Source organism: Rhea pennata, chromosome 22 (genome assembly GCF_028389875.1).
Source record: "Rhea pennata isolate bPtePen1 chromosome 22, bPtePen1.pri, whole genome shotgun sequence".
NCBI lineage: Eukaryota > Metazoa > Chordata > Aves > Rheiformes > Rheidae > Rhea > Rhea pennata.
Genome location: NC_084684.1, coordinates 544,176 through 568,221, shown reverse-complemented (window position 1 = coordinate 568,221; position 24,046 = coordinate 544,176). Strand labels below are relative to the sequence as shown.

General features: G+C 55.7%; 2 protein-coding genes across 2 annotated transcripts; both read right to left on the bottom strand.

Annotated features, from left to right (window-relative positions):
- Positions 1-231: 231 nt before the first annotated feature.
- LOC134150116 (protein-arginine deiminase type-1-like) lies at positions 232-4,862 on the bottom strand. The gene is made up of 16 exons (XM_062593707.1): positions 4,771-4,862; positions 4,381-4,561; positions 3,699-3,771; positions 3,541-3,602; positions 3,346-3,463; positions 3,081-3,206; positions 2,813-2,991; positions 2,631-2,734; positions 2,419-2,530; positions 2,203-2,310; positions 1,829-1,968; positions 1,581-1,725; positions 1,385-1,478; positions 1,225-1,304; positions 1,012-1,140; positions 232-465 (listed from the first exon to the last, which is right to left on the bottom strand). The coding sequence occupies exons 1-16, from the start codon at positions 4,860-4,862 to the stop codon at positions 232-234; spliced, it is 1,977 nt and encodes a 658-aa protein (XP_062449691.1).
- A 1,010-nt stretch (positions 4,863-5,872) lies between these two features.
- Positions 5,873-18,939, bottom strand: LOC134149970 (protein-arginine deiminase type-1-like). The gene is made up of 16 exons (XM_062593367.1): positions 18,848-18,939; positions 16,235-16,409; positions 15,691-15,760; positions 14,284-14,345; positions 13,357-13,474; positions 12,577-12,702; positions 11,357-11,520; positions 11,065-11,168; positions 10,559-10,682; positions 9,854-9,961; positions 9,480-9,631; positions 8,113-8,257; positions 7,594-7,687; positions 7,434-7,513; positions 6,461-6,586; positions 5,873-6,207 (listed from the first exon to the last, which is right to left on the bottom strand). The coding sequence occupies exons 1-16, from the start codon at positions 18,937-18,939 to the stop codon at positions 5,974-5,976; spliced, it is 1,974 nt and encodes a 657-aa protein (XP_062449351.1). The 3' UTR covers positions 5,873-5,973.
- Between the last annotated feature and the right edge of the window lie 5,107 nt (positions 18,940-24,046).

The following is a 24,046-nucleotide window of genomic DNA, read 5'->3' as shown; positions in this document are numbered from 1 at the left end:
CATCTGATTTTTTTTCACCTGATATTTTTTTCACCCGATATTTTTTTTTCACCCGCTATTTTTGCCACCTCGAGGGCCTCCCGCCTCCCCCAAATCGCCTCCGTCCCCATGGGTGGCAGCAGCCCACCCCGAACAGCCGCCCGGCCGCGTCCCTCCACCCCGGGGGACTTTGGGGCCGGGGAGGGGGACACGAGGGGACCGTGGGGACCCGACCGGTGGGGCCGTGGCCACTCAGGGCACCACGTGCCACCACTTGAAGGAGAAGGGCTGGCGGCGCACGTTGGTGCCCCGGCAGCCGGCAGCGGCCGGCGCGTGGGAGGAGGAGGAGGCGGCGATGAAGGTGCAGGTGAGCCCCAGGGGCTCCAGCAGTGAGCGGACCTTCTCCTCCAGGCAGCACCGGCCACCGATGACCGGTCCGAAGGGCTTGGGGATGCCCAGGTATTTGCCCAGCACCAGCATGTTCACCTGCGGCAGCGCCAGATGCCCATGGGTGCTGGGCCACCATGCCACCACCACCGTCACCACCACCATGCCACCACCACGCCACCGTACTAGTACCACCACCACCACTATGTTGCTGCCGTCATCACCACCATGCCACCACCATGCTGCCATCACCACCAGCATCATGCTAGTACCACCACTATGCTGCCACTACCACCACTACCATCATCAAGCCACCACCACCACCATGCTAGTACCACCACCACCATCATGCTAGTACCACCACCACGCCACTAGCACCATGCTGCCACCATACCACTAGCAACACGCTGCCACCATCATGTCACCACCACCATGCCACCACCACCATGCCAGTCCCACCACCACCACTATGCTGCCACCACCACCATCTCCACTATGTTGCCACCATCGTGGTAGATCATGCCAGTCCCACCACCACCACTATGCTGCCGCCACCACCACCACCACGCCACTACCACCATGCTACTACCACCACCGCCACCATGATCATGCTGCCACCATCACCATGCCACCACCACACCTCACCATGGCAGGGAAGAAGGCCCTGGCACCCATGTCTCCACCATCCATGTAGAGCTGTGGCACGTCCACGATGTCGGCCTCACCGAGGCCCAGCTCCCTCTTGAGGATGTCCCTGTTCCAGCTGACGCAGCTCTGCCAGAGCGGGGAGGCCACCGGTGAGGCGGGGTGGGAGGTCCCCGGAGACGGCGGCGGCAGCAGTCCCCTCGCCGGGCTCACCTGGGCGAAGGCGTTGTACTGCCGCAGCGCCTCGTCGGCCAACAGCTCCTCAACGGTGGCCTTGGGGACCCCCTTCAGCCCTGCGGCGGCGGGAAAGAACCGGCTGCTGGCTTCGCTCCTGCTGCCGGTGCCAGGGCCGCCGCCGGGGCGCCCGCCTTACCCTCGAACGCGACCACCTTGCCGTAGCCCTCGTCCCGCTTCTCCTTGAGCAGGCGGTAGCAGGCGCTGGGGCTGGCCAAGAGCAGCCGGAAACCCTGCGGGGGGGGGGGTGGGGAGGATGGAGGGACACGGCCGAGAAGGTCCGTGCCGGCAAATCACCCTCAGAAAACCCAAAATACGGCGGAGGGGTCGGTCACCTGCCGGTCGGGAGCTGGGACGAAGGTGAGGAACTCATTGACGTGGCCAAGGGCGAGCCAGTCGGAGAAGAGCTCCACGGGCGCCTGCACCTCCTGGGCCATCACGAAGTCCCTGACGGCCTTCACCATCCTCCGGCCGCCGAACCTTTCGGGATGGTGGGCGGATCGGATTGGGGGTGAGGGGAGGGATGAGGAAGAGGAGGAGGCGGGGGGGGGGGCCGAAGGAGCGCGGCCGGCCCGCTGCTCACCTGGGGAAGCTGCTGCCCACCAGGACGCGTCCCAGCGGGAACTCCTTGCCCCGCGCCGTCACGGGTGGGCTCACCTCCAGGTTCCCGAAGGAGTCGAGCTCGGAGACGCCTTCCCGGGCCACGTAGCCGACGTCGGGGCCCTTTGCCGGCCGGTGGAGCCGGGAGGAGGAGGAGGATGGGGAGGGGGCACAGAGAAAGCGGCGGGTGCCGTTTGGAAACCCCCCCACACACACACCCTGAGGGATGCCGGCACCGCAAGCCCTCGTCCATCCCGCTCCGAGTCCGGCGCTACGGCGTTCCCGGCTGCCCCCGCCACCCCCCGTTACATATTTTAAGAGTGACCGGCCGCCTCCGCCTTGCGGAAGCTTGGCTACCAGGATGCGCTCGGCGGGGAAGTCCTCGAGCCCCCGGCCGCGGGGCGAGTCGAAGACCACGGGCAACGTCTTATGGGGAGCTTGCACGTAGCCGAACTCCATCTCGTCCTGGATGGGGATGGGGGGTGGGTGGGTGGGAAAAAAAAAAACCTGCTGCAGAGCTCGGCGCAGGGCCAGCAGCGGGGCGGGAGGTGGTTCCCCGAGGCCGGCACCCACCTGGCTCCAGCGGTCGCGGCGGTTCTCTGCCGGCGGGCAGACGGTGATGGGGCAGCCGGCTCGCTCGGCCAGGGCGCTCACGGCGGCCACGAAGTCCTGGTTGGTGGCCACGCTGGAAGCCAAAGCCCCAGGGGAGGGGGGGGGTGGTGAGAGGCTGCGGTGGGACCCTCCGTCCTCGGGGCGGACAGGCGCCCCGCCGCGCCGGCACCCACCTGCCCACGTAGAGCTCAACGGGCGCCAGCGTGTTGGGCGTCGCGATCCAAGGCGCCACGCGGAAAACCACCGTGTCCGTGTAGACAGGCGTCTCCGGCAGGCCCTGGCGAGGAGGAGCGGCGGTGTGGGCGCCGCGGCGGGCGCAGGTGCGGGAGCCAACGCCAGCTGGCACCGGCGGTACCTGCTCCGGGCTCTCCAGGAGCGTGGCGTGCAAGGAGAGCAGCCCGGCAAAGCCGACGTCCGGGAAGCGGAGCCCTTCCACGTAGAAGACGTTCTCCTCCTGGTGCCGGCTGGGCTTCACGGCGTAGGAGAGCTTCTCGCCGCCCAGGACGTGCTTGTACTCCTCCGGCGAGACGCTGTCTGCGGTTTGGGGAAGAGGGGTCGGCGGGGGCCGAGACCGCCCCCCACCTGTCACCCCACGAATCGTGCCCCCCCCCCCCACAACTCACTGGCGCCGTGGAAAACGCCGAGTTTGTCGGCGTCGCCGAAGCTCACATGCAGGACGAGCCGGTGGCCGGCGAAGACGGCGCGAGGACCTCGCGCACGCAGCACCACCTGCGACGCCTCCTTCAGCTCTGGCGGTGCGACGGGGCCAGGGGTGGAGGCGGAAACGAGGAGCCCCCCCCCCCCCCCCCCAAAAAAAAGAGCAAAATTAAAATAAAATCCACGCAGGGAAAGCAGGGGAGGGACGCCGGGCGGTGAGGCGGCGGGTACCCCGGTAGGTGCGCCCGGCAGGCTGGCGGCTCTCCCCCGGGCCGGGCGCGGGCTGCTGGTGGCCACAGTTGACCAGCAGGATGGCTCCGTGGCCCTCGGGCCCCCAGGTCCAGGCACGCTGTGGAGGGGGCAGGGAGGTGGGGTGAGGGCGCCTGGCGGCGGCTCCGGCATCCCAGCGCCCGCCCGCCTCCATACCTTGTCCGCCAGCGTCTTGCTCACCACTCCGCTGCGGCTCCCGTCGGCGTCCAGGGAGACGTCTAGGCATGGAGGGATGGAGGGATGATGGAGGGATGGAGGCAGTGGGGCACCCACGGGCACCCCGGGGAACGCCAGGCACGGCGGGCGCTGCTTACCCACGCAGGTGATGTAGAGCACGGCTCGGCCCACGGGCACCCCGCCGCCCGCCCCGAAGTAGGAGACGCGGACCTGCGAGGGAGATGCCACGCTGGGAGCGCCAGCGCCCGCCGTGGGAACAGAGCCCTGATCTGGGAACGGAGCCCCAGTGCGGGAATGGAGCCCTGACATGGGAGCCAAGCCCTGATTTGGGAACGGAGCCCCAGTGCAGGAATGGAGACCCAATGCAGGAACGGATCCCCAGAGTGGGAACCAAGCCCCAACGCGGGAACGGAGCCCCAGCGTGGGAATGGAGCCCCAACACGGGAATGGATCCCCAGTGTGGGAACGGAGCCCCAACATGGGAACGGAGCCCCAGTGCGGGAGTGGAGCCCTGATCTGGGAACGGAGCCCCAACGCGGGAATGGAGCCCTGATCTGGGAGCCAAGCCCTGATCTGGGAATGGAGCCCATTGTGGGAATGGAGCCCCAATGCGGGAATGGAGCCCCAACATGAGAACGGAGCCCCAGAGTGGGAACTGAGCCCCAGTGCGGGAACGGAGCCCCAATGTGAGAATGGAGCCCTGATCTGGGAATGGATCCCCAGTGTGGGAATGGAGCCCTAACGTGGGAACGGAGCCCCAAAGTGGGAACGGAGCCCATCACAGCAATGCTGTGGGCGGCAGGGGCCGGGGACGCCCACCTTCTCATCGCCAACATCCTTGCTGAGCTCCTCCGCCGCCACCAGCAGCTCCACGCCAGCGCCCAGGGGCCAGCGGGACACGCTCGACGGCAGCTTCACGGTCTGCGCGCCATGCACCACGTAGAGCTTCACGCCGGCGGTGCCCTGGGCGTGGAAGCAGGCGGCATCCTTGGGCGCTGCCCTGCGCCGGAAACCAAAGGCGACGGACGGGTTTAGCGGCGGGTTTAGCGAAGCCCTGGGTGCTGGAGGGGGGCAGCAGCTTGCATGCAGGAAAACACCGGCGGAGGGGGATAAAAACCCGGGAAAAGCGTTTTTTTTTTCCTCCTATTTAGCAGCTGTCTGTAAAACAGCCCTTTTGCAAGCCAGCAAGCGCTGAGGTTTGGTCCTTACCCGCCGACGTCGACGCAGAGCTCGGTGCCCAGCGCGCAGACGGTGCTGGTGGGGCGCTGCGCCGAGAGCTGCACGAGGCGCTGCTGGGCCATGCCGGCGCTGAGTGCCGCGGCGCCCGGCCCCGCGGGCGGATTATAACCCCCCCCACCCCCCCGCACCACGGGGGCGCGGGGAAGGGATTAGCCGGAGCCCGGCCTTGATCCCACCTCCGGGCTCACTGCCCGGCCGCGGATCGTCCCCGCGGGAAAAACGCTGGCTGCTCTCGCCAGCCACCCTTATTTATTTCTCCCCCCCCCACCCACCCCCCGCACTTAGGCGCCTTTTGCTTATTTATTTATTTCTTAGCCGAATCGGTCGGGTCCCCTCTAACTGTCTTTTCGAGGCCTTCGCCTGCCCCTGTTTTAATTAAAAAAATCTTTCTGGCGTAGGAGCCGCAATTGCGGATGCACCTGTCCCCCACCAACTCGCGGCGCGGCGCGTGCCACGAACGCCGCGACTTCTCCCCGGCGCCCAAGCGCGAGAAGGGAGGGGAAAACCCGGCGAAGACGTACCCACGGGGCAACGACATCCCGCGGGGCTCCGCGTTATCTTCCCAGCTTCTGGGGGTGACGGCGGCTGCGTCTTGCTTCCCGGACCATCCCTCCAAACTGGAGTACGTGACCCCCCTCCCCCCCTTTTTTTTTTTGTGAACTTCTGAACCCAAATTCTCCGGCACAGCCCTCACGCCTACGGGCATGGCCTTAAATCCGCTGCCAGTTGTCCGGGATGCTTTTGCTTTGCCCCGACGCCTTTTTAGGTGAGCAACCCGTAGCCAGTGCCTCTCTCCGCTTCGGCCGGCATGAACGCCGTGAGAGTTTCCCATGCCGTGCAGGGGCGGCAGCCCCCTGGTGCGGGGGCAGAGCCCCGCGAGAGCTCGCCCCGGCGGCGCACGGCTATCGGGTAACCCTTGCCCGGCTCTCGGCGCCGAAGGAGGCGCTCGTTTTCGGGCGGTTTCGGTTCCCGATGCGGTTTCCTGCCGGCCTAGGGGGGAGGACCAGAGCTGGACAGGACCGCACACAAGGAAGAGCTGCTCCCTCAATGCCAGCGGAGTCAAGGGCCGCTTTATTGCTGAAACCACTTAGTTGGACAAGTTTCAACCTAATTTCATGCTCGGTTCTCTGTTTTGGAAAGAGGAGCGGGCCCAAACCCCCCACCCTGGGCTCCTCAGGGCACCACGTGCCACCACTTGAAGGAGAAGGGCTGGCGGCGCACGTTGGTGCCGCAGTGGATGTCTCCAGAGAGCACGTGGTAGGAGAAGTAGTCATTGATGAAGGTGCAGGTGAGCCCCAGGGGCTCCAGCAGTGAGCGGACCTTCTCCTCCAGGCAGCACCGGCCACCGATGACCGGTCCGAAGGGCTTGGGGATGCCCAGGTGCTTGCCCAGCACCAGCATGTTCACCTGTGGTGGGACAAGAGAGGCTGTGAAATGTGCAGTGAGGAAGAGCCAAAGGCTTTCGCTACACAGCAGGAAGCCACCTGGACTCTGCTTCCCCTTGGCTGCACTGTTGGGCCATCAAGAGGCCCCAAGGAGCAACGTGGGACAGATGGAGAAAGGGAGGATGGAGGAGAGAAAGCCGAGGGGAGGGAAAGGGTCTACCAGAGATGCAGCCTTGGCACGGAGAGGAACACGACCACCTCCGCCAGGCCCTCACCATGTCCGGGAAGAGGGCGTCCGCTCGGGACTCCTTGAGCAAGAAGAGCTGGGGGATGTCGATGATGTCATGCTCGCTCAGCCCCAGCTCCTTCTTGAGGAGGTCTCGGTTCCAGTCGATGCAGCGCTGGGGAGGAGGAGGGAGGTGTGTGGGGAGAAGGGTGCACGGCAGAGGTGCCCCTTCTTCCACGCTCAGGCCCTACGCTCTGCTCCTGGTCAGACATGGGCCAGGTTAGGATCTTCTTCCAGACTGAACGTAGGACTGAAGCCTTTACCTGCAATCCCTGGCCAGTCTGGTCTCCCTAATCCCACGCCTGTCCCATCCCTTTTGGCTACACATGGCTCTGAAGAGCAGAGCCTTCGGGCCACCTCCTGAACCCACAACCTGAGTGCCCTCTTCCCTTTGAGTTTTTGTGCCTCTGGAGTCGCTTAGGGCATCTCCCAATGTGATTCAAGCCAGGACCCACGTGGGCTTGGATGAGCTCGTCCCATGCGGCGCCTGGTCCCCTTGTAACTGCTCTCCTTCGCACACATGCCTTCGGCCGGCACATGCCAACGCTATTCTCGGCAGGTTTGCTCACTCCATTCCCTGGGATAATTATCTGTTTCATTAAAAATGATCCCTGAGCCAGTCATCTGGTTGCAATGCACAAGCTGAAGAGATTTTGCAGGGAGAGCGTTGATGGAGCAATTAGAGTCGGGCTTTGAAAAGGAGCATGTTTCTGAAGGCAGCTGTCGCCACGGGATCTGCTAGGACACATTTTTGAAGGTAGTCTGATCTTAGCTTAAACTGTTGCGAGTCCTCCTTCCAGCTAAAGCTAACAACCTCCAGATCTCCATGCCTGGATGCCACAGAGCCCTGACCCAGGGGCATCTGCCCCCACGCTCAGCCCGTTGCCTTCCTATGGGGGAGGCAGCGGCGATAACAGATTTGTTGGTGCTGCCCGGCGCTTCACAGCTTCCCTGGCACCCACCTGCGCGTGCTTGTTGTCGTTCTTCAGCTTCTCATCTGCCAGGAGCTTGTCGATGGTTATCCGCTCCACGTCCTTCAGCCCTGCGTGGGGAGCAACAGGGCGGTGAGGGACCTTGGCGGCCCCCACCGGTCCTGGAGGACGCCCTCACCAGGCTTCTTACCAATGAGCTGGGTGGCATCGCCATAACCCTGCTTTTGCTTCTCCTTGAAGAGCTTGTAACAGGCGTTGGGACTGGCCAAGAGGAGCCGGAAACCCTATAGGGAGAGAGTCGAGATGATTAAAGCTTGGCCGTGTTGGCTTGGATATGATATAGGTATTATTTCGTGACACCAGCCCTTCAAGCGGCTTCAGCTTAGGCAAGACACCCCGGTGCCACGGTGCCTGTCAGCCACAAACCCAACCCCATGAGCTGCAAGCTGCACAGGTTGTTTCCAAGAGACTAGATGTTTCCTGGAGAACGGCACCAGAAGAAAGCGAATTCAGTAACCGGCCCCACCGCTGCGTGATGTGGAGCCACCTGTGCCTTTTCATGGTGCCCCAGCTTCCCCGTAATCCAACAGGATGTGTTTTTTTTCCCCACCAACTCCCACAAAGGGCTTTTTGCATTTGCAAAAGAGGGTTCTTCCCCATGCAGGAGCAGCGATCGCTGCAGGGAAGGAGAGGTAGCAGCGGACAGTACCTTCCTATCATTAGCAGGGACAAACGTCAGGAATTCGTCCAAGTGGCCCACGCTCAGCCACTCCGAGTAGACTTCCAGGGGCGCCTGCACTTTCTGGGCGTAGAGGAAATCTCTCACTACCTTTGACATCCGCCGGCCGGAGGCCCTGGGAAGCAGGAGAAAGCAGCACACGCGAAGGGATCAGGGTGCGAGGCGGTTAGGCACCGGTCTGCATTTGAGCATTTCCCACCAATGCAGCATCAAGTGGGTCGTCCCCGCAGCGTCTCCTTGCAACGGGGAGCTCCTGTCCTGCCTGCCACTCACACCAATTTCAACGTCCCACCTTAGCCTGGCTGACCCCATTAATTAGACTTCATTAATTAGACTTCATTAATTGGACTTCATTAATTGGACTTCATAACATTCTTCAATAAGGGATAATTATGATTCTTGGGAGTCTAGGAAAAGTAAATTTACCTGCCACGGCAAACAAGCTACCTAATGTCCCAGGCAGGGACCCAGGAGTCCTGACGCCCCATCCTCTGCCGGCGCTAGTGCCGAGATGGGCATCGCGCTGCTTGCCATCTCCGTGCCACCGCAGCGGCTTGGACATCCCGGGTAACATCCCTGCCGGATTCGCTCCCGGCAGATCGCTCGATTGTTTATCTCGGAGAAGAGCCTCCTTTGCGGAGGATCTGGGCTCCCGCTCCAGCTGAACTGCCTAGCACCGGCTGCCCAGAGCTGCTGCCGCGGGCTGAGCAAAACGATTTCCAGTTATTTGGAATTTTACCCTTTTGCCACCTACCTCAACCTTTTTTTTTAATGGCAGAAGGTTCAATAGCCTGGGTGCTTCGGGCACCACAAGGAGCAGAGCAATAGCATCGGCACAAAAAGTCCAGGAGAGGGAAAACATAAGCGCAGTGGCACGTAGCGTTTCCTGGGGGGGCACGGGAAGAGGGAAGCCAGCTCGCGCGTTAAAGCTGATCTCCGGCAGCTGAGCAGCTCTTGCAAAGAGGATTGCGAGGAGATGGGAATGTGGGGTCAGGTCTCAGAAACCTGATCTGTGTCCTCTGGCCACACCAAAACCCAGGCGTTATTAATGTGACTAATGTCCTCTGCTGTCCTCGGGGGTTAGGCAAGAGGGCACGAGGTCCCCGGGCTCAACTGAAGCTCAGATGCAACTGAAACAAATCCCCCCCTGCCACTCTCCTCCAGCAGTGAGACAGGGCTTCCACCAGCTGAACTAGCAAGGTCTCCAAGATCTCTCTGCATCTCCCTGCAGCCCTCCCTCATCCCCCTGGGAACACTTTCCTGTGTCCAGCTTTTATGTGCCCCATCCCACCGAGATGAGGGCTGGATCAAGCTGGGCTGTCACGCCTCCTTCTCACCAAGGAAGGGTGCTCCCAATGAGGATCCTTCCTAAGGGATACTCCTTCCCTCGCACAGTCACCGGTGGGCTCACGTCAAGGTTCCCGAAAGAGTCAAGGCTCGAAGTGTTTTTTCCAGGGGGCTCTCGGGTTACGTAGCCAAAATCGGGGCCCTGAGAAAGAGGGGAACAGCGAAGGTGTGCCAGTGAGACCTCCACCTGCCTGGCTCTGCCTGTGGGCAGCCCCACAGGCCCATCCCCACATCAGGTCTCACATAGGAGGTCCTGCGATGGGGGTTTTCCCTGGAGCCAAGAGCCCAGCAAGCTCATGGGGGAGCACTCGGGGGGGCCCAGGGAGAAGGGGGTCAGCTTCGTGCTGGAGGAGATCTTACACACCAGGATCTTTTTAAAAGCAAAGTCCCTCAGGCCTCTGTTTCTGGGTGAGTCGAAGACCACAGGGAACGTCTTATGAGGTGCTTCCACGTAGCCAAACTCCAGCTCGTCCTGGTGGGGGAAGAGGAGGAGGAAGGATCCTCTTTTGGTGATAGTGATCTCGGGCACTGAGCACGAGGTGCGCACAAGACAGGCAAAGCAAGTGGTAAGGGTGGAGCAGGAAACCAGGCAAACCTGAGAAAACCCTCCTGTTGCCCTAACCCAAAGGGAAGCAGCTCTCCACCCAGCGAGGCAGGGGGACTGGCGGCTGTCACCCCAGCTGACGCAGTGCTGGTAGAGCCAGGCTGCCCCAGAGCAGAAAGCCTGTGGCCGCAGTGTCCCAGGAGAAGGGCACAGGGATGGTACAACTCGGGCATGCCTCAGGGAGCAAACAGCCCCCCTACCCAGCGTGTGTGGGTCCCTATTGCAGAGCTACAAGGTCCTTAGGCAACATCGCTGTCTGAGCTGCTGTTGCCTGTAGAATTTTAGTTTTAGTTCGTGGTCGTGAGGTTCACCTCTGAATATCTAGGTGCTTCCCACTGAGCAATGCAGCTAATACCTCTCAGGGGTGTTAGTAACGGAGAGAATACCCTACCATCCCCGTGAGAGCCTCAGAGCGTGTAAGAAGTGCCATGAAAGAGCCAAGCGTTACTTGTATTGATTTAGGACCTGGATCCAGCGGTCACTCCGGCTTTCGACCTCTGAGCAGATGGTCAGCTTGCAGTTGGCTTTCCTCAGCAGGACTTGGAGACCCTCCAGAAAGACGTCGTTGGAGTTTATGCCCTCCTCAATGCTGCGGGGAGAGCACGGAGTACAGACTGGGAGCAGGGAGCCCAAGGGCTCATGAGAAGTGCCCCCACTGCCTGCACACACAGCCTATTTCTCACTGTGCGCTAGGTAACTGTCACCCATGAGGTTACCTTTGGAGAGGCTCGAGTTCCATGGCATCAGGGCCAAACAGAGCCTCCATCCTTTCTCTCCGGGGTTGCAATGAGTGCAACAGTGCCAGCCTGGGTCCCTACTAATATACTGGGGCTCCTGCACTGCACACCTAAAGCATGGCTTGCCCCATAGCTGATATGTAGTAAGAAAGGGTTGAAAGCTCCTCCTGGGAGAGTCTCTCTCTCCCAAGAGAGGTAGAGTGATGCTCTGGTCTTCAGTCATGTCCCTCCTACCTGCAGACAAAAACCTCCACAGGCTGCTGGGTGTTTGGGGTCATTATCCAGGGTGCCACACGGAAAACCACTGTATCAGTGAAAATCGGGGTGCTCGGTGAATACTGCAAGAGGCGAAACACCCATGAGTCGCAGTGAAAATCCTATTGCCAGCTTCGCAGGGGACAGGAGCAGGAGGTGCTCTGGGAAGGCACAAGATGGAGGGACGCCAAGCCTTGCCACTGCAGTGTGAGCAAACATCTGTCTGCCCACACAGCCATGGTCTACGAGTCCCTCATACCTTATCAGTGACCTCCAGCAAGCTGACGCTGAAGTAAACCAGCCCAGAGAAGTCAGCGTCTGGGAAAGAAAGTCCTTCCACGTAGAAAGTACTGTCTCCTCTGCTAATGTGGTCTAGCACATAGGACAGCTTATTCGGACCCAATACAGGTTTATACTGGAGGCGTGAGTCACGACCTGGAGAGACAACAAAATATCCAGCACAGTGTGAGGTGACCAGCTCATCCATGGGGATGGAAAGAGGCAACAGAGAGGAGGTGGTTGGGGCCAGCGTGGTTTGGCCAGGAGTGGGTGTGCCTCCTCTTCCCTAGGGAACAGACTTGGTCTTTCTTGCACAAAGAGGACTCTGTACCCTAAGGTCAAGCATCTAATGATATATTTGGGTTACCTGACTTGAATTTCAGTGGGGAACATAGGTATTCAGTTACTGGGGTGATCAAAGGGCAATGTGTGCAGCCCAACGAGATGGGCTGCTCTGATCGCTGTGTCATACCCAATGCTAATCAGCGAGCGGGTGCCAGAAGCAGCATATGGGTTAGCAACTCTGAGTCTTGCTAGACCCCACCATTCCTGCAGTGCTGGAGCCATGCCCATGTGACCAGGCGTGCATGTCTGGGTGCACGCGTATGTGCGTGCAGTGTTGTGCCGAGGTGGAAACCCTCCTTTGCCAGGCGACTAGGCACTGTTCTGCTGTGGGTCTGGCCCTCTCTTATCCTCTTACGTGAGTGACACCAGTTTCCTCCTTACATCATCCTCATCTGGAGCTTCCCAAGCTTCCTCCATTGGAAAATTCTGCCTATGTATCTACACTCATGTGGCAGCAATAGGTAGTCGCCAATCCTCGGCTCATTATTTTAAGGACAGGAAGACATAGGCGTTTTTAGACCTGTCTGGTGTATGCAGAGCCTGTACCCTCAAAGCCTGCTCTTCACTGGGAAAGACTAGCATGAGACAAAAGCCTTGCCTTTGAAATTTCAGCAGTCACACTGAACAAAGCATTCTTTATTACTTTTCCCTAAGCAGCCTCCGAGTTTCTCATAACTCGGTCTTCTAAACAGCCAGAACAAGAAAGAGCAGAGGAGCTTTTGAGATAAACAAGCATTTCCAGAAATCAGAGGCGCTCGATCTCTAACCATAGAGAACTACTTTTTAGAAGGATTCACCCACCTCAGGGTCCTACAGGGAGACGATAGGACTGCACAAAGATCTGGGAAGGAATGGAAGAGTACTCACGAATAGCATGGAAAACTCTCACTTTGTCGGCATCCGACTCGGGGACATGAAGGACCAACTGATAGTCAGCAAAGACAGCGCTGGGGCCTTGAGTCCTCAGGATCATAACAGACATATCTTGAAGGTCTACAAGAAAAGAGACAGACAGGAGTCTCACTGCAGGGACCTGGGGAGGTTTTCAGCCTCAAGCACTGACTGTAGCTACTGGCATCCTCTGCCCAGACCTTGTTCGCCTACAGATTTATAGGACATACCTCCTGCGATCACACATGCTGCTAGCACTGGTTCTATAGAGATGTCTGAGAGGAGAAAACTAGCATGCCCATGCTTTGGGAAGGGAACAGAAGTGATGGCAAAGGTACTTTGAAGAGACAGGGGGAGGTGATTCTGCTCAGGGGAAGAGCCCACTTCTGTTGTGATGGGGAAGCAGGTTAGAAAAGGGAGCTGCTGTTGAGATGACAGCATGAAAGCAGCACCCATTCTCCTAACCAGCAGCACCTAACTCCATAGGTTAGCGGCATGTCATCTTTGCAGGCAGTATCACCATCACCAGACATGAGAAACATGCCCACGCACAGCTTATTATGGGAAAGGAGAGGAACAGAGGCGTCACAGGCACACAAAAAGAAAAATAGACGAAGACCTTTGGACCCCCTTGGGTGCTGCTTATAAGGAGTCACCTTGGATTACGTGCTTTGGGCCTGTTACAGGGGCATGTGTGTACCTGGCCAGGAAGACATGCCATCCTATAGGCTGACCCTGGGGTATGCCACGGCATACCTGTGCTGGTCCGCATCTCCGTGCAACTGTTGTCCATCCCCACGGAGCTGGGGCTGTCCCTGTCGCAGTTCACCAGCAGCACGGCGCCTTGCCCATCTGGGCCCCACGTCCATTTTGCCTGGAGAAGAAGTACCGAAAGGAGATGGGAGAAAAACCACAAAATTTCCTCCCTCCTGTCCTCCTCCCAGCAACATCCTGGCTGGAGGAAACCCCAAGGCCACGTCTACGCTTGGAGGAGATACCCACAACAGGAGTTAAGTAACATGCAATCAGCCCTGGCTCAGAGAGGGCAGTGATGCTTTTAACCCACTAGATTTCCTAACCTCTCAACCCACATGAAAACTACAGCTTCTAGCAGGGCCAGCATGGGCTATTGCAAACAGATGTTATCTTCTAACAGCTTAGAGTCTATCTGCAAGCCCTCATTTGAACAAGAATATGCCATTTCTAGAAATGCATCTGATCTTGATATACAATTTGTGCTGTTGATTGTGCTGTAGCTAATTGCACAGGCGTAAATGCTTGGGCATATGCAGATCCATGGCCAAAGGGGTAAATCTCGTGCTGTTTGCAAAACCTATGATTGACTCATTTAGTGGCACGTTTCACTAAAAAAAAAAAAAAAAAAAAAAAAAAAAAGAAAAGAAAAGTCTTTTCTCCTACATGGCTGCTTCTTTCCAGCATCCTTGGGGCAGGACTTGAGAGCCAGGAGACTTTGGCACAGAGAATAAGAAAGTCTTTCCTCCTGGATTAGTAGGTTAAGGGAAAATAGTGCAGCAAATTCTAATTCAGACACCAGGGAAATGCTAACACCACCCAAGTCCCTCCTCCTGGAGATTGTCAAGAAAGAGACTTTAAGTGGATGCACCCTGCATTTACCCTTCATAAACTCTACATCGCATAAAATCACAAAGTGCTTCTCATTACCTTGTCCTTTTCTTTGCTCTTCACTCTGCCGTTACGGCTCAAATCAACATCCAGGGACACGTCTGAAACATCACAGAGAGAGAAGGCTGCCACCGGCAAGAGACCGAGCTTTCTGCAGACAGCGCTGCTTTGGACTCACCCCGAGCACTAGCCGTGAGTCAGCCAACACCAACCCCACCTGCACCACCGCAGACAAGCCCAAAACCTGAACAGGACCCTTCTCTAAAAGCCAATCTGACCACTTTTTGGTTGGTTTTCCCTCTTTGGTCTCCAGCTTTCTTCTCCCATATTGATTTCCCTAGCAGAGGCATATCCACTTCTGTGTTTTCACTGATTTCAGATTGACGGTGGTGATTTTTTTTGGTGAGCAAAGGTGAAGTGGGGTGGAGGCATGAACAAGTGTTTTCACCATGGGCAAACAGACACCTAACTAATTACCAGGGGTGATGCAATGTTTGAGAAGGACTTTCTCTTACACAGCTCTTCCTTGGCCCAAATCTCTTTGGCTTCTGCTAGAATAAAGAGGAAGTTTACCAACTACTACTTCCTGAGCCTACGTAAATCTGTAATAAGCCTATCCGAATGACAGCTCTTGGCCTGCTGGACTGATCCAAATGGCACAGAAGGAGGAAGATAACGTGTGCAGAAAACACAGGCACAGAAGAAGAGAGCATCCTTCTTCATGGTGCAGAGAGGCGTATGTAGAGGAGGTGAGCCATGTCTTTGCAACCCAAAAACCCTGCGGAAGGCAGTGGCCAGGGATGGCTCAGAGTAGAGCCCATCAGTAACGGGACATGGGAAACCATCAACCTCTTCAGGTGCAATTTTCACAAGCATGTGCATGGCTTCAGGAAATAGGTCTGGCCATCATGTGAGCACTTCAGAAGTTCCAAATTTGGCATAATTAATATAAGTCTCTGCTGTAAGTCTCTGCATCCAGACTAGTTGTCTAGACTCCCTTTGTAGTCAGCAGAGGAAAACAGGCATTTCGAGGCAATGATTCATCTCATCCTAAACTTCTAAAATAGGTCCGACGACTACACTTTGGTGCTTATTTCTCTTCACTAGCTACGGTGGAGGCTGAGGAAGTGAGCCACGTTGCAGATGGCTACACTGTCTAAAGCTAGGTGAGATGATCTCATTTGAATTCTCTTCCGCCAACCAAATAGGGTTCAGAAAAGGCTGGCTTGGTGCGTGCATCGGGTGAGGACATAGCACAGGGTTTTTGTGCCATATAAGGCAGCACAATAACATCTTAATTATTTCTCTCCTCCTTATCAGGATAGGAGGAGACCTAACACCCAAACCTGTACTACGCACTCAGGCATTCCAGTTCAATAAGCAAAACTAGATTTGGGCATCTGTAAGGGTAGATTGTCTTCAGATAAGTGTTGCTGAAATACTCACCTACACAGGTGAGATACAACCAAGCCACAGCAAGTTCATTTCCTTCCCATCCGTAGTATGAAATCTTGACCTGTGAAGACATCACGAGATCACTACTTGTTCCCAAGTCCTGCAACCTGCTATGCTGAGTAGGTCTTTCCACTCCCTGGGTTGACCCAGCAGTGCTTCAAGTTGTTGGTGGGACCATAAAGGCCATGCCCCATTAATCATGGTTAAGCTGAATCATTTGTGTCTGCTTCAACGCAAAACAGGCGCAGAAAAAGAAAGGTTAAAGTATTTTCATTGTCTTGCATGAAGTATCCGACACCAGCTTTTGCTACAAATATCTTATTTTTAGGTCATAAAATGTGACCTCCTTCTCTTTTTTTAGTTTCATTTTTCATACACAGCAATTACATACTTCTGTTCAGGTTTGAGTTTGTTCTATGGAAACTTGCCTGATATCAGTGCTACCTGGAAATGATCAAGCACATGCTCCTTCCTCACTTCCTGGAAAAATCGAGTTATTTTTCCAGACTCCCTCCATACATAAAAAGCAACTAACCTTATTGTCATTGACAGCTCTGCTGGTGACATCAATGGTCACCACAATCTCTATATCACAATCCAGAGGCCATTGGGAAGTATTCATGGGTTTTGTCACGGGGTTGTGGATGACATGGACTGTAACTGCAGAGGTGGCATGGACTTCAAATGATGCAGCACCTTTGGGAGTAGATCTGAAACAGAAAGCAGCACTTCGTTACAGACAGACCTGTCTCTCCTGTTGTTTTCTGTGGACCAAAGTAGTTGAATTGGGCTTGCTGGAATTAAATCCAACAATAACTGGGTTTAATAGACTGAGAACCACGTTTAGGTGTGTCATCTGAATTTTATATTTATTATCTCTGCGGTGGTGCTGAGCAAGCACAGTTTCTGCTAGAAGGAAGGGAGCTTCAGCACGTCCATCCATGGTTAAGTAAAGCTGCCTACGTCCAGGCATCCCACCTTCAGCATCTCCCTGAACGAGAACAAGAAAAAACTCCCAATGGTTTCAGTATCCCAAAGGTGCTGCAAACTTGGGGGCTCATGCTAGACCAGACTAGTCTGCTCGGACCCAGGCTTAAGCTACTGCCCTTAACTCAGGGCTTAGAGGAGGATCACTCTTGGCCAGCGGCTACAGGGGTGACTCATCGTGCCACCGCAAAGGCCTCCGTTGGCCCCTACCCTGAATCAAAAGATGCCTGAATAAAAGACAAAATGTCCAGCCCATGTGCAAGCGTGGAGAGCCCAAACCCCACCTTGATGACATCCCTCACCTTTGAAGTGCTGCCTACATGCTCATTACATCCCTGGCACCTCCATCGGGGGAGCAGGAGTGCTCCAACCTGTCTGCGATTTGTAACCTGCCTTGCCGTACGGACGCAAAAAGGGACAAGGTGGTAAATTTTAACCACAAGAAAAATACAGAAGGGATTTATTCCCCGTTTCCCTTTGGATGACAGTGCTGGTGCCTGCAGCAGCTTGTAAGGAGAGATTAATCTGTCATCTCCCTTGCCTCCCCTGAAATTTAAATAGTTGCAACATCATAAATCATCCTGCAGACTTGCGGAATTGCTCCGCTCGTACTTGGCGCCCTAGGAGCCTAAGTGTCAGATTGACTGCACGCTCTTATATCCAAGTCCTTGTGTCTCCTGGGCAATTCTGGAGGAGTGGGGACACCCATGTGGAGCTCTTCGGAGCTGTGTGAGGCACGTGAATGCCTTCCCTCCTAGCACGTCTCCACGGCACAGAGCCACGGCCGCTCGGCCCGTCCAAGTGGCCGAAGTCTGTTTGAAAGCAGCAAATTTTGTTTCAAAGTTTGGTTCCAGGGCTGATTCTCCAGGGAACTGGAGTGATGCAGCGAGCCTGTGGGGAGCAGAAACCCCAGGGAAGGAGGGACTTCTGCAACTTGGGTCTACCAGCTCCAATTTGATGGCCCTTTCACCTCACCTGGGCCACGGAAGCAGGATTCCCGCTGCACTCCATCTTCATGGCCAAAAATGGACCAAACCATGACTGAACCCCATCCCATCTGCCATCTAGTTTTCCCCGCTGCAGAGAGGGCTCTTGCTACCGCTATTGCTCTGCGGTAACGAAGTGACTCTCATTATTAAGCCCTGACATTTAAACAGCAGCCACCATCTCATCTCAACTCTCGGCTCCTTTGAGCAAGGCTCAGATCTGCTACCAAGGAGCCAAACCAGCTCATTTTGGAGCTCAGACCCAGCGCACCCTTAAATGGGACTGAACTCATTCCAGGTCAAGCTCAGAAAAAAATTGCAAATAATTTTCTTCTGGTTGAGGAAAAAATAATAATGGTTCAAGGCCAGCGGAGGGTCAGTTTGAATCCCTTTGTATGGCATAGGGTGGTGGGGGCAGTCTAGCTACAACGGCAGGTCTTGGCCCTGCTCCAACACACAAACCAAATCATTGACTAGTTTGCACTCCCAACTGATTTGCCCTGTAGTCACCATCATTACAAGTATCATTTGTTAAATAGCAACGATGCAACAGTAGACTGAATACAGCCTCCTATCTGCCCAATAAAACAACCCCTATATTTTAGGCAAGAAAATCACTTCTTGTTAAGTTCCCCATAAAAAGCCGGCTCATGGATTTTTTCTGCTTTAGCCACACATTTGTTCTTTAACCCAGTTTAGCTCTGGACAAGTTGCTCTTCTTGAATTGCTGTTGCCTAATGCTTTAGCAGCCAGAAATAGATTCCACTTAGCTGGGGTGTGCATGGGCTTTACCTGCAAACCATCATTGTTGTCTTATGTTTAAACGTCTCGACTTCATAGGAGCTACTGCTGCTCCTCTGGGCATGCAGGGAGGCCACTCCAAGAAACTCTGTCCCCAGAAGTGATGGAGGACACATGGGACAAACTACCTCGGGGCAAATCCCTGGAGCACCCAATCAACCGGCCAAATATAAATCTGAAATGGTGACACAGGGCCCACGATCAACTCTGATTCTCCCCTGTGAAGCTTGTCCCTATACCAAATGAGAAGCAGAAATGCAAAATGCTCTTGGGCTTCCTCAAAGTTCCTCAGCCTCCTGGAGCCAGAGCCTGTCTGGGAAGGCAGCGTAAACCCATGCAGGTGATGGCAGGTAGTCAAATATCAAAAGCCTTACCGGTGTACATCCAGGACGATCTCGGTGCCCAGCACGCAGACAGCATAGCGGGCGTGACTGGTGGACATCTGCACGACTTGACGTTGTGGCATGATCCACCGGGGACCACAGATGCAGGTGAGGGAAGTTGCTGCCTGGCTGCCCTGCTTTGTAGGTAAACCAGCACGACAGGATTAAAAGGCAGGGGAATTTAACTCCTCCTTCCTCCCTTCCCTCGATGACTGGGTTACTCGGAGACCCTGCCGTCTCCACCTTCACCATCCTGCCGTCTCCACCTTCACCATCCCGTGCTGCGGCTCCAGGAAGCTGCACGCTCAGGAGATGGAAGGTGATAAGCCAGGCCCCAGGGCTCTTCCATACGGGGAGGGGACACAGGGTGGAAGGGCAAGACAGGGTCTGGCTTTGCACCTCGGCTTGAGACCTGCCCCAAGATCGTAACAGCAAGATCTTTGGGGAAAAATTCTCAACAATTTGCTCTGAACTTCCTTATAACTCCATATAAGGACTCCAAAGCTTTATGCATTAAACATTTCTACACCTCCTGTTAAGCAAAGTGGTTGTTTAGGGTTATTATAATACATGGTACCATTAAAAAAAGTAATTTCTTTAAAACAACCCATTTTTTCCATCTAGTCTCCCAACAGGTGACTCATGGCCTCAACTACCCCATTAGGGCAATCCCTGTATAAAGGACATACCGCTCCCGCAAAAGGAAATGGTTGCTGGGGCTGGTCCTTCTCCTTCATAACAACTTCTGATGAATGCTACGAGTAGAAATGGGTGCACTCAGGGCTGCGGGGAAAACTGGTTATTTGGCAGGCAGGAAAAAAACCCTGCAAGAGACTTTTGGTGGAAATTAGAGATTCTCACTGTTTTTCTTGGACACAGAGAAGCACTGGGGACTCGGTGCTTGTTAGCGTGGCTTTTTTATATTGCTGGAGATGTCTGACGGCAAAACGAGTCTCTGATCTCACCGGGAAAGGACCAGCACCTCCAGGTTGGTCCCATCACACGGCAAACGTCCCAGTCGTTGAAACAAATCGCCTTCTGGAGACACTGATCTCTCTCCAGGCAATCCTAAGAGACTTAACTAACTTCTAAAATGTAAAAGTGGGTGATATGAACCTTGCTGCTAGTCATGATGATTTCCATGGCATTAGGTGGTGGCCCAGGACCTCGAGAGCAGGGAAGTGGTTCCTGCTTTGAGAGAGGCACAAGTGATGGATAGAGAGAGAAAGAGAGCGCAAGGAAGTCCTAGATGGCTCTGATCCCTCTGAAGACCACACCACCAACCCCACTGCTGCAAGGTTAATTGTGAATCTCATGCAAACGAGGTAGGAAGGGCAATGAGGCAACAGTGTAGTCTCTGTTTCCACAGGGAATGGGAGACGGGGCATCGGGAAGCAATTTTGTTAGGGGTAAATTTACAAGGAGACAGTCATGCCAAGCAGTGTCTTCATGGGGTATCCCAGCAGGAGAGGATTAGAGCCCAAAAGACACAGTTTTGTGGGCAGCAAGATCCTTTGCAAGAAGAAGGTCCAAAGTAGGCTTGGTAGAGCCAAGACTAGTCCCTGTCATCATGTCATGATGCATGTCCTCAGCTAGAAGGATAGCTGGGCTATTGGGCAAAGTGAAATGTTTGCATCCTCTTTAGCGAGATCAAACCAGAGTCATCTCAACTGCTTGGAACATCTCCAAGCGTGTCTACATTAAAGAGCTCCTCTGACTTTAATTATTCCAGTAAAACAGTACGGTGTCTCGTACATGAACATGGCTTTAATAAGATCATAAGGACTTGCTGGGGTGGTGAGGATGCTCACGTGGGCTGCATCGTGGCATGCTAGCGGCACTGCTCTGGGGTCTCCAGGACCTAATTTGAGGCTGCAGATGGCTCCCAACGGACCAACACTTGGCATGAGCCAAACTTGTGAAGCTCATAGATAAATTTTGAGCTTTACAATCCCTACCACAAAAGGAATAAAAGCATTCACACACCCCTAAAATGCTTCAAGTGGTCCACTTGGGGCAAAGCAATGTCAGCACAGGCTCCAAACAGGGGCCTGTCTTGTCCCCAGAGAATTTTGCTATACCAAGGTCTCTGCCAGCAGATCATTATGTAACACTAGGAGTTAGTTTGATTTCCACTTGTGGCTGCTGGTTGCACTGGTTTAGACTAGGCATGGTGCTGAGCTTGCCGTCTGCTGTGATTTTGGCATCGCATCCTGCTCGGCTGGTTCCAAGCCCTGTGCTGGACAGAGAACACACCTTAATTGTCACGGGGTCATGCCATTACGGTCTGTAATCTGGAGGAAGGTGGAGAACGGTGGTTACTGGCTTCCAGGGGTTCGGAGCTTGGGCTTGCAAGCGTGCACTTCTCTCCGTGCCAGAGCAGCAGTTCTCCTCCCAAACCTGCTCAAGATCCTATCTAGCTGGGAGAGATGGGTTGAAGCCACAGGGTTGAAACCTCAAGTTTGTGTATTTTGCAGTCGGACTCAGGTTTAGTCATGGCACATTCTTAGCAGCCGTGGTAACTCCAGATGCTCTTTCAAGCCTAATCCACACCGTCTTCGTTGGGTGGTAGCTACATTCACCTCTTCTTCCTCCTCCACCTGCTATTAGCTCCGACACGTCCATGCATCAGTCAAGAAGATTACAATTTTAAGTCATTTAAGCCCATTCAGTGCTGAGTGTTTCTTCCTAATAACACCTTGCCTCAGGAGGCTGCTATTAAGACTCCCAGTGCAGGATGGAACAGAGAGAAGTCAGTGAATTCAGACCCCTACGACATGTTGGGCACAGTTTCCCAGGAAACATGCAGCGCTGCTCCTCTCCATCGGATTCAACTGGCCACGGCAAGCCACCCAAGAGCTTGGCCAGGCTTGGTTTGGGGTTTTCTTCAAGTGTTTTTCTGCCTGATGTGTCTCCCTTATTCAGCACAGGGTCTCCGAAGGCTAGTCCTCACCAGGCAGCTTTTGTACAGCCCATGTCTGGTGGGGATGGCATGTCCCCAGCAGCGTGGGGAAGGATGCTGGCTGCAGGATGGACCAATCTCAGCTGCTGGAGCTCTTTCTCCAGCACAAACCTGGACGTCACCCTGTCCATGCATCATTACCCACGCTAGTAGACTGTTGGGAGACACAAAACGAGTGCAGTACTGGCATCTCACACTGCTGATGGAGCCAGCTGATGCTCTGGGCCACAGGAGAGGGCAGGATCAGAGCCATTAGCTGCAACTGGTGGAGAAGGCACCTTTCAGAGGGAACCATTTGGGTGGGGGAGTGCTCATCGGCACAGCACTCCAGTCCCTCTCCCATCCCATGAGCCTCAAGCCAGCATGTGTGGTCCCAAGGCTGGAGGGGGGCTGCTGTGCAGCAAGCATGGGATGCTGGGGGTCAGGAGCCCCGAGGCTGAGGACCAGCTTGAAGGCATCTCCTGCTTTGGTCTTGTCCAACCTCAGACATCCAGCTCCGAGCCGGGCGGCTCAACTGCCTCCTCTGTAATTAGAGGCAGGAGACAGGCAGCTGGAGGCACAGCGATGCCCCGGCAGATACACAGCCCACGAGGACGGACCCGACACTAATCCTTTGTGCTCCGCCAGTGGCCCCATGGCCCTGAGCCCTACTGGCACCAACTCCTGCGGGGTGTTTCTTGCCACCAGTTCTGCCCCGCCACTCCGTCTAGGAAAGTTTGATGATCTCTTTAAGCTGATAATTACATATGATTTATTACTCTGCCTGCATAATTGCAGGCAGTAACTTTAAGAGCCTTGTCCACCTAATTACTTGCAACAGAACAAGGCATCAAACCAGTTATCAAGTCCCGCTCATGTTTGCCAAAGGATTTATTTCACCAGCCGCGTAGCTGCACCAGGTGGAAAGCCTCTCAAATAAGTGCAAAGCCTCCAGTGGAGCAGGGCAGGAGCACCCCACGCGCCTCTGCTCGGGAGGTTTCCAGAGGGGCCGCGTCAGCTCCCGAGAATCCGCCTTCCCCTTTGCTGCTAACTCATGGCCGGAGGCTGGGAAGGACGGACACGGTGCTTGGTTTGGACTGGCAACAAAAGCTCTTCAAAGCCTCCGTCCCGGTGAAACCTGACAGAGGTTGGTCCCAATCCTGGTGAAATGGCATTTCTGAGGGAAATGGCTGTTGACTTCTAAAGAGGCATGAGGAGCTGTCGCGCAAAGCTGCCGAACCTCACGTCAGCTTTGATGCGCCAGCGCCCATGCCTGGGACTTCCCAGGAGCCAAGAGCAGGGACAGCTCTGCAATCTGTCCTATCCTGCCTTGCACTCCCAGGAAGCACAGCTCTCCACTCCATCACTCCCTCTCACTTAAAGAAGGGCATCCGAGGGTCCAGCTTCCCATCCAACATCTCACAAAGCAGAGAGGACCCACTTTGAGCTGGCAACCGAAGAGCAAACCACCCCAGGAAGCTGCTTTGCCATCCAGCATAGCTCAGGACCTGCGCGTGCACCCGCAGGAGCTCAGTCGGTATAAACCGATTCTTCGCCAGCGTGTGCTGCATGCCTCCCCCGGAGCTAGCGACAAGCTTGCGGAGCTTCTTGGTGGACCTCAAGCTCCTTCATTCGTCCTGGTGGGTTGGTACAATCCTGCCACAGATGCTGCCCCGAAGCCGTGCTGCCTGACTCAGCCACCTGGCCGTGCCTGCAGCCCGCTGTGGCTCGCAAAATAAAGCCAACGTTGGTGGAAAGTCCCGCGGAGGCAATGTGGCCTTTCGCGCGCTGCCAGTGGATGGAGAGTGGCTCGCGTGGTGGCTCGCGCCCAGCCTGACTCATGCAGGCGCCTGCTTGCACCTCCGAAACGCGAAGGTCACCCGGGAAGGCCGCCGTGGGGGCACGTTTCACTCCTGCTCTTTGCAACGAGGCTCCCGTGCCGACCGGTGAGGACACACTGGCCAAGCTGCCTGAAAACGTTCACCGAGCCACGCGGGCTCACGCCGGCTCTTCCCATCGCCGGCTCGGGGAGCTCACAGGATAACCAGGCCCTCGATCCGACCTCCCAGAAACAGGAGACGTTAACAGATCCGAGGGAGAGAAGCGGAGGGAAGCGAAAGATGGGAGATGCCGCACGGGATCCGGGCGGTTTCGGACAAGGTTTGCAATGCTGCATGGCATATACCGTTCGCACCAGTTTCTTCCCCTGACACGTAGCAGCTACTGATGAGGCACATCTTATTTTTAAA